Source organism: Rana temporaria, chromosome 4, assembly GCF_905171775.1.
Source record: "Rana temporaria chromosome 4, aRanTem1.1, whole genome shotgun sequence".
Taxonomy (NCBI): Eukaryota; Metazoa; Chordata; class Amphibia; order Anura; family Ranidae; genus Rana; species Rana temporaria.
The window spans coordinates 419,682,264-419,693,542 of NC_053492.1; the positions used below are offsets into that span (position 1 = coordinate 419,682,264).

The window sequence follows — 11,279 nt, forward strand, 5'->3', positions numbered from 1 at the left end:
AGGATTTTACAAGCATTTTAAACTAAGGCTTATTATCGGGGTAGGGCTTATATTGCAGCCCTCCTGGAAAATAACGATAGGTCTTATTTTCGGGGTAAGTCTCATTTTCGGAGAAACACGGTAAAAGTACATAGCTGTGAACTCTGCTAGTTCTAAGTCTGGGTTATCACTGACAGACATTGATTAACGCTCATTATCATAGAGATCACATGATGTTTGTTCACAAACAAACTTGTTGGACTTAGCTGTCACTGTCCCTGGCGCAGCATCCTAGTGAAGCCCTGAAATATTCTTTTGGGGCTGGAGCTTCATTTTCACACACAGTTGTTTATATTGGCCTTTACTGGAGCCCTGAATATTCCTTTGGGAGTGGACTTTCAATTTTATGATTCATTGTTTGATTAATAAGGAATATGTTTTTGTTTGTTCTTTCCCACTGTATTGGTGGCTTGCTTTATTGATGTTGATATTATTTCTATCACTTTACTGTTTGTTTTCATCGTGATTTTTATGGTTTTGCACACCTTTTTTTTTTTGTTTATTTTTTATTTTTCCCTGTACAGTGAAACCTTGGATTGCGAGTATAATTAGTTCCGGTGACTTGTCCTGAATGTTCCCCTATGGGGGAAGTTCCTCCACTGACTGCGCAGGCGCAAGCTTCCCGACGGAAATCCCCGAACCTCGCCCGGCATCCAGGCTCATTCTTTAACATCCCCGTGGATTGGAGGATGTTAAAAAAAGAGCCAGGAGGCCGAGCGAGCGAAGCGAGCCGTCCGTGCGCAGCGAGCCGTCCGAGCGCAGCGAGGACGTGAGGCCGACTGGCCACTTACCTCACAATCCACGTCGCCCTGGATGCCGGCCGCCGTTCGGGGATTTCCGTCAGCAAGTTTGCACCTGCGCAGTGTTTGAAGGAACTTTCCCGATGGCTGGAACCATCTCAGCGCATCAGTTCGCGCATGCGCTGGAACTTCCATGATACATGGAACCAGCACGTCAGATCCCCGGGAACCATGCTTGTAATCCAAAGCACTTGTATATCAAAGCACATTTTCCCATAGGAAAAAATGTAAACTCAAATTATTCGTTTCACAACCATTTATAAAAAGATTATAGCAATGTGATAAGTTGTGTAACCATAAAATGTCCATCCACAAATGGAAGCCTCCACAAGAGGGTTAGAAGCAAAATCCAGAAGGAGATACAGAGTATAAAAGAGAAGAGAGGCGCCTCTAAGGCCCTGTACACACAAGCGGATATCCGATGAAAACGGTCCGCCGGACCGTTTCCATCGGACATTTCTGCTCCGGATTTTGATCTGATGGCTGTACACACCATCAGATCAAAATCCCTGCGGAAAACATACGCGGTGACGTGGCAGCGCCGTCGCCGCGACGATGACGTGCGCGACCCTGGAAGGTAAATACTTTGTCGAATCACTTTGACGCATGCGAGGGATGGGGATCGGTCAGACTTTTCCGGTGAGTCTGTACAGACGACCGGATAAGTCCGACGGACAGGTTTCCAGCGGATAGATTTCTTAGCATGCTAAGAAATTTTTATCCGCTGGAAAACGGTCGGCTGGACAAATGTCCGCTAGGCCGTACACACGACCGGATTTGTCTGCTGGAACTGATCCGCGGATAAATCCCAGCGGACAGATCCGTTCGTGTGTACGGGGCCTAAGTGTAGCAATATGGTTACATTTAACCACTTAACCCCCGGACAATATTGCTGGTCAAAGACCAGAGCACATTTTGCGATTCGGCACTGCGTCGCTTTAACTGAAAATTGCGCAGTCGTGCGATGTGGCTCCCTAACAAAATTGGCGTCCTTTTTTTCCCACAAATAGAGCTTTCTTTTGGTGGTATTTGATCACCTCTGCGGTTTTTAGTTTTTGCGCTATAAACAAAAATAGAGCTACAATTTTGAAAAAACTGAATATTTTTTACTTTTTGCTGTAATAAATATCCCCCAAAAATATATAAAAAAACTATTTGTTTCCTCAGTTTAGGCCGATACGTATTCTTCTACATATTTTTCGAAAAAAAAAATCGAAATAAGCGTTTATTGATTGATTTTGCGCAAAAGTTATAGCGTTTACAAAATAGGAGGTAGTTTTATGGCATTTTTATTAATATTTTTTTTTTTGCTAGTAATGGCGGCGATCGGCGATTTTTTTTTTCGGTACTGCGACATTATGGCGGACACTTCGGACACTTTTGACACATTTTTGGGACCATTGGCATTTTTATAGCGATCAGTGCTATAAAAATGCATTGGATTACTATAAAAATGCCACTGGCAGGCAAGGGGTTAACACTAGGGGGCAGGGAAGGGGTTAAGTATGTTCCCTGAGTGTGTTCTAACTGTAGGGGGGGTGGCCTCACTAGGGGAAATGACTGATCGCTGTTCATACATTGTATGAACAGACGGCCAGGCATTTCTCCCCTGACAGGACCAGGAGCTGTGTGTTTACACACACAGCTCCCTGTCCTCGCTCTGTAACGAGCAATCGCGGGTGCCCCGCGGCGATCGCGCCTGCCGGGTGGCCTCTTCGAGAGCTGACGTAGAGCTACGGGCTCTCGCGCAGGGGAGCCGACCTGCAGCTGTAGAACTGCGGCGGCTGGTCGGCAAGTAGTTAATGAAGGTACAACATTTAGCAACTTGCATGGTTGACGATTAAAAGAGGCACATCTAAGTATGCAGGGGCTGGGGTAAAGCGATCCACATAGACCGTCCTCCTTACCGCCGGCTCTCACCGCTGTCAGTCTGCAATTGTGACCGGGAAGACTACCCTGCAGTAGAGCGATTCGAAAGTGAGGCTTGAACCGCTTGTGGAAGGGACGGCATCAATGGCGGTGCAGAGGATGGTCTATGTAGACAGCTTTACCCCGGATGCCTGCATACTTAGATGTACCTCTTTTAATCATCAACCATGTGAGTTTCTAAATGTTGTACCTTCATTAAATGTAACCATATTGCTACACTTAGAGGTGCCTCTCTTCTATTTTATACTCAGCTGTGACATGACGCTACTCTTATATCAAAACATTGCTTGTATATCAAGGCAAAATGTATTAAAAAATGTTGCTTGTCTTGCAAAACGCTCTCAAACCAAGTTACTCTCAAACCAAGGTTTTACTGTATCTGGAACAAAGGGCCAGATTCACAAAAGAGATACGACGGTGTTTCTCCTGATACGCCGTCGTATCTCTGTTTCTAACTATGCGACTGATTCATAGAATCAGTTCCGCATAGCTAGCCCTAAGATCCGACAGGTGTAATTGAATTACACCGTCGGATCCTAGGATGCAATACCTCGGCCGCCGCTGGGGGGAGTTTGCGTCGTAAACCAGCGTCGGGTATGCAAATTAGCAGTTACAGCGGATCCACAAAGGTTTTTCCCGTCGCTACGTCGTCGCAAGTTTTAGATTCCCGTCGCAAAGATAGGGCACCTTTAATATGGTGTAAAAGTACTCCACCATGTTAAAGTATGCCCGTCTTTCCCGCGTCGCTTTTGAATTAATTTTTTTCCCGGTGTAAGTACGTTACGCACGTCGCGATTCTCAAAACGTCGGCGCGTCGTAATTTCGCGCAAAGCACGTCGTGAAAATTGCGACCGGAGCATGCGCAGGATGTCTGGCGCGGCAGCGCGCCTAATTTAAATGGTACCCGCCCCATTTGAATTGGGCCGCCTTGCGCCGGACGTGTTTACGATACACCGCCGCAAATTTCCAGGTAAGTGCTTTGTGGATCGGGCACTAAAACTGAAAACTTGCGGCGGTGTAATGTGAACGGGTTACGTTACGCTGCGCCACAGCTATGTGAATCTGGCCCATAGTGTGCAGCATTACCCTCTAGCACCAGAGCGTCATTATTTGGTTGTTCAATTGCTCAGTTGATGTCTGTCCTAGTGAATGTTTAAATGGTTACATTTTAAATATTTGGAAGTCAGGGACACAAAAATGTTTTGAATTAGCTATTTTAAGGGAAACAATTGGTTATTTATACTGAGCACATATTTTGATTAATTATTACAATATTTACTATTAAGCCAAATTGCACTTTTAAAATGTTTTAACTCTTCATGTACTGTATATCCAGCACCAAGTAGTTTTACAAATATAAACTCTGCCATTTTCCTCCAGTGCTTTTGAGGGCTGTCATCACAGATCCAGACCAGTATAATCTTCACTTTGTTTACTTTTATGCCTCATACACACGACCGGTTTTCCCGTCGGAAAAACTGCGATGAGAGCTTTTGTCCGGGAATTCCGATTGTGTATATGCTCCATCGCAGTTTTTCCGACGAGAGCAGGATAATTTTTTTCCTGTCAGGAAAAAATCCTAGCGGGAAAACTGTTCTCTGTATGCTGTTCCGAAGAAGAAAAAAAACGTGCGTGCTCGGAAACAATTTGACGCATGCTCGGAAGCATAGAAGCTAATTTTTTCGGCTCGTCGTAGTCTTTTACGTCACCGTGTTCTTGGCAGTCAAAAGTTCACTGGACTTTTGTGTGACCGTGTGTATGCAAGGCAGGCTTGAAAGGAATTCCATCGGGAAAACCATCGTTTTTTTATCCAACGGGAAAACCGGTCGTGTGTACGAGGCATTAGTCTGTCTACAGCCTGCACTGTTTAACTGTATAGTGGGCAACTCCCTGTTTGATTCTGTATTGTCAGTGCCAGGACCCACAGATGATGCTTTATGTGCTGCACTGCACTTATGTAATCACAGGTGGAACAGGTCACAAACTGCTTCAGGATATTCAAGAACTGCCATCCCCTCATTACATGTGATTCCAACTCTGGAAGCAGTATTCACATCCAGAGGGACACCTTATTTGTTTTGAATCTCAGCCTGTGGCCTGTACTTTATACAGTGCAGATTGAGTGCATATCATTGTTCATTGCAGATTGCCTAAAAGCAAACAAAGCAGGCTTTACTCTATGGGCCAGATTCACATAGAAGAGCGGCGGCGTAACGTATCGTAGATACGTTACACCGCCGCAATTTTTCATCGCAAGTGCCTGATTCACCAAGCACTTGCGATGAAAACCTACGCCGGCGGCCTCCGGCGCAAGGCGGGCCAATTTAAATGGGCGTGTGCCATTTAAATTAGGCGCGCTCCCGCGCCGGACCTACCGCGCATGCTCCGTTTCTGAACTCCCGTCGTGCATTGCGCGCCGTGACGTCATTTTTTCGAACGGCGACGCGCGTAGCGTAATTCCGTATTCCCGGACGGCTTACGCAAACGACGTTGATTTTTACATTTCGACGCGGGAACGACGGCCATACTTTAGACAGCAATACGCTTGCTGACTAAAGTTAGGGCACCTAAAACGACGACTAACTTTGCGACGGGAAACTAGACTAGCGGCGACGTAGCGAACGCGAAAATCCGTCGTGAATCGCCGTAACTCCTAATTTGCATACCCGACGCTGGTTTACGACGCGAACTCCCCCCAGCGGTGGCCGCGGTATTGCATCCTAAGATCCGACAGTGTAAAACTATTACACCTGTCGGATCTTAGGGATATCTATGCGTAACTGATTCTATGAATCAGCCGCATAGATAGAACAACAGATACGACGGAGTATCAGCATATACGCCGTCGTATCTCCACTGTGAATCTGGCCCAAAAGGAATAGAATTACACAATGACTGAACTTAGAAGCCTATTTTTAGTGCCAGTATATGTTTATATATTTAAAGTAGTATTGCATCTTCCCATTTTTTAGGTAATGCATTCGTAGAAAATTTGTAAAATCTTCTCTTCACATTTTTATGTATAATGTACACATGACCGTTTTTCAGGTTGTAAAAAATGAAATTTTTAATGGTCTAGAAAAAAAGAAGTTTTTTTCAACCCGATCGTTAAAACGGCCTTGCCTACACACGATCGTGAAAAAAAAATGCTTGAGCAAAGCGCGGTGACGTACAACACGTACGACGGTACTATAAAGGGGAAGTTCCATTCGGATGGCGCCCCCATTTGGGCTGCTTTTGCTGATTTCGTGTTAGTAAAAGACGTTTCGCGCTCCATTACGAACGCTAGTTTTACCAGAACGTGCGCTCCTGTCTCATAACTTGCTTCTGAGCATGCACGTTTTTTTTGCGTCGTTAAAGCCTACACACGACCATTTTTTACGACGTTAAAAACGTTGTGAAAAATTAGAGCATGTTCGAAATTTTTAATGCCCATTTTTTACACGTGAAAAATGCTCTGGAGCCCACACACGATCGTTTTTAATGACATTTAAAAAAAAAAAAAAGTAAGTTTGCGCTCACATAAGTGAGCGCAAACACATTATGTAGTATTCACCACTATCGGCTCCAGGTCCTTCATTGCAGCCTTCCTGAAACTCCTGTTGCAGAGCGCACACCGAGTATCGGGTCACAAGGGACAGTAGAGATGCCAGCAGGTGTCCCATCTACTAGCTTGGTGGGTGGAGGAGCAGGGGAGTGGCTTGTAATCCTGGGCTCCAGCGTTTACATCACAGCGTCCTAGCACAGAGCTGGGGTTAGATTGTGTATAAGCCCTAAGGTTTTTGTTAAATTTTTGGATGAACTTGAGAAGAGAAAAAAACATTTTCTATGCTTCTCCCAGTTAGGGAGATTTAACCTTGCTTCCTATCCTTGTGACAACAGACCAGGAAATGAGGGAAGGTTACCAGGACAGAGAAACGTGTATAGTAATTATAACCTATCCCCATTTCACTGAATAATATTTTTATACTTCCAATTCCAAAATGTAATTATAACCTATCCCCATTTCACTGAATAATATTTTTATACTTCCAATTCCAAAAATGTTTTGGCTGGAGTTGAATTTCAGAAATAATCTTATGACTCTGCTTTGTTGTCGTAGGTTCACGCGTATATTATCAGCTCCCTAAAGAAGGAGATGCCAACCGTGTTTGGCAAGGACAACAAAAAGAAAGAGTTGGTTGCCAGTCTGGGTGATATCTACAGTCGAATTGAAAAAGAACATCAGATCTCACCAGGAGACTTTCCCAACCTGAAGAAGATGCAGGTATTATTATTACCGTGTTTCCCCGAAAATAAGCCCGGGTCTTATATTAATTTTGGCAACAAAAGACACAGTAGGGCTTATTTTGGGGGTAGGTCTTACCATGTAATGTGCTGTCTTCTCTTCCCCTCTCTCGACCTGCCTGTTAGGAATCCCCAGTGTGAACTTAGTTAAAATGATTGTAAAATCTTGTAATCCACTCTATTACTGTAGTATATAATGTACAATGTGTGTATTTCTGTAATATAATTGTGCCAAATACCTTCATTATAGCACTGCTCTGCGCTTTTGTGACCTGCCGGAGCTCTCTTCCCTGCCTTTATGTTACAGAAACACACACATTGTACATTGTGTACTACTGTAATAGAGTGGGTTATAGGATTTTAATTGCAGTCCTCCTGGAAAATTACGCTAGGTTTTATTTTAGGGGTAGGTTTTATTTTTGGGGAAACAGGGTATACAGGATTTATATAGCCCCAACAGTTTGCGCAGCGCTTTATAATATGAGGGCAGACAGTACAGTTACAATATAATTCAATACCTAAGGAGGCCCTGAGCGATATAAAAAAAAATGTTGGCTGGTTTAATGTATCAGCATGTACCAAAAACTGAAATATATGAAGCCGCTTTGAAATATATATTGTAAGTGGCGTGACCTTTTAATAAAAAATTGCTCAGACATCGAATGGTTTTAGAAAAATTCTATAGCAGTTTTTCTAAAGATAAAAAAAAAAAAGGCTAAATATAAGTGAACTTTCTTGTTTATTTAGGAAAATGTCAAACTTTTCCAAGGCAACGCTGTCATTTACTAGATTAATAAAAGCCATGGCAAGGAGTTGTGATAAGTTCCAGATCCCGCTGGTGTAAACTTGGCTCCGTCCTAAGGGAAGAAGATCCAAGCAGAATTTTTTTTCTTTTTTTTTTTTTTTCAGAAGAAGAGGGCTCTGGCAGAAGTAACGGGATATCTGTGATTTATTTCTCTCTGTATTATGTTTGTACGGACCTCATTTATAATATGTTAGTAATGTGGATTCTCCTGGGTCTGCATGCTTAGATGTTGGTGTATTCTGTGGCATGAAAGCTTGACACTGTAATATTGTGGAGGGTTAAAATGCTGGCATGGGCAAAAAAAAAGAACATTCAGTACATCCCTACAAATGGTGCATGTGGTGCATCAGTGTGAAAGCAGCCTTAAAGCGGTGTTTTCACCCTAAAAACTAATTTCTAGCATGCCATCAAGCATACTAGCGCGAGCTACAGTATGCCTTTCTTTTATTTTTTGGCGCCGTACTTACAGTTTACTGCCGTAGTGAAGTTTCAGACTCCCCGCGGGGAATGGGCGTTCCTATGCAGGGGGAAGATGATTGACGGCCGGCTATGGCGCGTCACGCTTCCCGAAGATAGCCGAAATAGGACTTGCCTCTTCACGGCGCTATACGGCGCCTGCGCACAGATATCGGAACTGACTGCGCAGGCGCCGTGAAGAGGCAAGTCCTATTTCGGCTATCTTCGGGAAGCGTGACGCGCCATAGCCGGCCGTCAATCATCTTCCCTCTGCATAGGAACGCCCATTCCCCGCGGGGAGTCTGAAACTTCTACGGCAGTAAACTGTAAGTACGGCGCCAAAAAATAAAAGAAAGGCATAGTATGCTTGATGGCATGCTAGAAAAAACATTTTTTTTTAGGGTGAACCCCCGCTTTAAGACCCAGTTGGACCCTCTATTCACCTCTATGCCAATTTACCCCCACTTACCTCCAATCCAATCCGCAAAAATAACAGAAGGGGATCCGTCCCCTTCTGTCTGGGCGGATTGAATTAGAGTAGCGTGGGCTGTGTCCGTGTCCGTTCAGCATATGCAGCAGACCTGTCACCCACCCATTGCACTCATTTTGGCCCGCGACCGGTTACCAAGTCGCTTCAGTGGCCCTCGCTCTTCAAAAGGTTGGGCACCCCTGGCCCTACATGGATACGGTTCACATGTTCTCCTGATGAAGATGTTTAAAGCATAAGAAACGCTTTGAGATGACATGTGGATGTTGAAATGAAATAAAATCTGTGGACTTTATTTTGCAAATATTGAACATAGTGCTATATGGTGCTATATACAATTTAATATCTGTATAATAAACATTATGGTTTTATGAATTCATTCTGTGGTGTCATTTACTATATGCCCAGAAAAATCCATTGCTACAAGCATTCTTTTGATTCATTTAGTGAACACAAAGTGGATTTATTTTACTCTGTGGCTAATGAAGAACATATTTAACCACTTGCTTACTGGGCACATATACCCCCTTCCTGCCCAGGTGAAATTTCAGCTTTCAGCACAGCGTCGCTTTAAATAAAAATTGCGCGGTCGTGCGACGTGCCTCCCAAACAAAATTGACGTCCTTTTTTTCCCACAAATAGAGCTTTCTTTTGGTGGTATTTGATCACCTCTGCGGTTTTTATTTTTTGTGCTATAAACAAAAAAAGAGCGACAATTTAAAAAAAAAAAACACACAATATTTTTTACTTTTTGCTATAATAAATATCCAATTTTTTTAAAAAAAAATTTTTTTTTTTTTTCTCAGTTTAGGCCGATATCTATTCTACATATTTTTGGTAAAAAAAAATAATAAAAAAATCTCAATAAGCGTATAGTGATTGGTTTGCGCAAAAGTTTAAGTGGCTACAAAATAGGGGATAGAATTCTGTAATTTTTTTTATTATTTTTTTTTTTTTTACTAGTTATACGGCGATCTGCGAATTTTGTCAGGACTGCGATATTATGGCGGACACATCGGACACTTTTGACACATTTTTGGAACCATTCACATTAATACAGCGAACAGCGCTATAAAAACGCACTGATTACTGTATAAATGTGACTGGCAGGGAAGGGGTTAACACTAGGGGGCTAGGAAGGGGATAAATGTGAATCCTTGGAGTGATTCTTACTGTGGGGGGAGGGGACTGACTGGGGGAGGTGACCGATGCTGTGTCCCTATGTACAAGGCACACAGCATCAGTCTCCTCTCCCTGACAGGACGTGGAGCTCTGTGTTTACACACAGAGCTCCACATCCCTGCTCTAAAACTGCCGATCGCAGGTACCTGGCAGACATCGTGGCCACCAGGCACGCACATCGGCATTGTGTCACGCGCCCCCCAGTGGCCGGAGGACCCGAGGATTTATAGAGCCACCTGGAGGCCGTCTTTTTACTATGGCCCGGGTCTGTAGTAGTTAATTAGGAATTTTTTGTGCTCTGAGTTTTACTTCAGAAACGTTGCAGATACAGATTAAATACCTGTTGTGTGAGCTTCTAATGTTCCTATTTTTTTTTGTTTAGGACCTTCTACAATCCCAAGACTTCACAAAATTCCAACCCATAAAGAACAAGCTTCTGGAAACCGTGGACGAGATGTTATCACATGACATCGCTCACTTGATGATCCTAGTTAGACAGGAGGAATCGCAGAAACCAGTTCAGATAGTCAAGGGAGGTGCATTTGAGGGCACCCAGAATGGCCCATTTGGACACGGTTACGGCGAGGGGGCAGGAGAAGGCATCGATGATGCAGACTGGGTGGTATCCAGAGACAAGCCCATGTACGATGAAATCTTCTACACGCTGTCTCCGGTCAATGGCAAGGTCACCGGGGCCAATGCCAAGAGGGAAATGGTGAAGTCCAAACTGCCTAACACGGTGCTAGGCAAGATCTGGAAACTGGCCGACATAGACAAGGATGGCTTGCTGGACGACGAAGAGTTTGCCTTAGCCAATCACCTCATCAAGGTTAAACTGGAAGGCCATGAGCTTCCCAACGATATCCCCTGCCATCTCATCCCACCATCCAAAAGAAAAATGGTCGGGTAATTTTAACCAGATAAAGATGGAGGAGACACAAGAAGTTCAAATGTGTAATGTGAAGTGAACCTACTGTGAGCATTTTGGTTGATAATTCTCTATCTATATCAGAATGCTAAAGAAGGAAAAAAAAGGATGCAGAGCTTTTATTAACAGAATAACCTAAAGCTAATGGAGTTTTTTTTTTTTTCGGGCTGACAACTACTAAAATAAACATTTCTGAAGAAGGGAAAAAAAAGAGACCTCGAAAAGACATGCCGTACTTCCCAGTCTGTGTTGCGCTGTATTGTGCTTACAATTCCTTTTATTTGCTATCTAAATACCTCATCGGTTTGTTGTTTAATGTTGTTCTTTGTATGTAGCCATCTTGTCATCCCCGATATCAAAATTTCC

The 11,279-nt window shown here is 43.6% G+C and overlaps 1 protein-coding gene across 1 annotated transcript in view; it reads left to right on the forward strand.

The window, feature by feature from the left end:
• EHD3 (EH domain containing 3) overlaps positions 1-11,076 on the forward strand; it is a 104,480-nt gene extending 93,404 nt beyond the window's left edge. The window contains exons 5-6 of the mRNA XM_040351321.1: positions 6,871-7,035; positions 10,368-11,076. Of these exons, the coding sequence (XP_040207255.1) occupies positions 6,871-7,035; positions 10,368-10,895 (693 nt within the window). The 3' untranslated portion in view covers positions 10,896-11,076. The remainder of the gene's footprint in view (positions 1-6,870; positions 7,036-10,367) is intronic.
• The last annotated feature ends 203 nt before the right edge of the window (positions 11,077-11,279 follow it).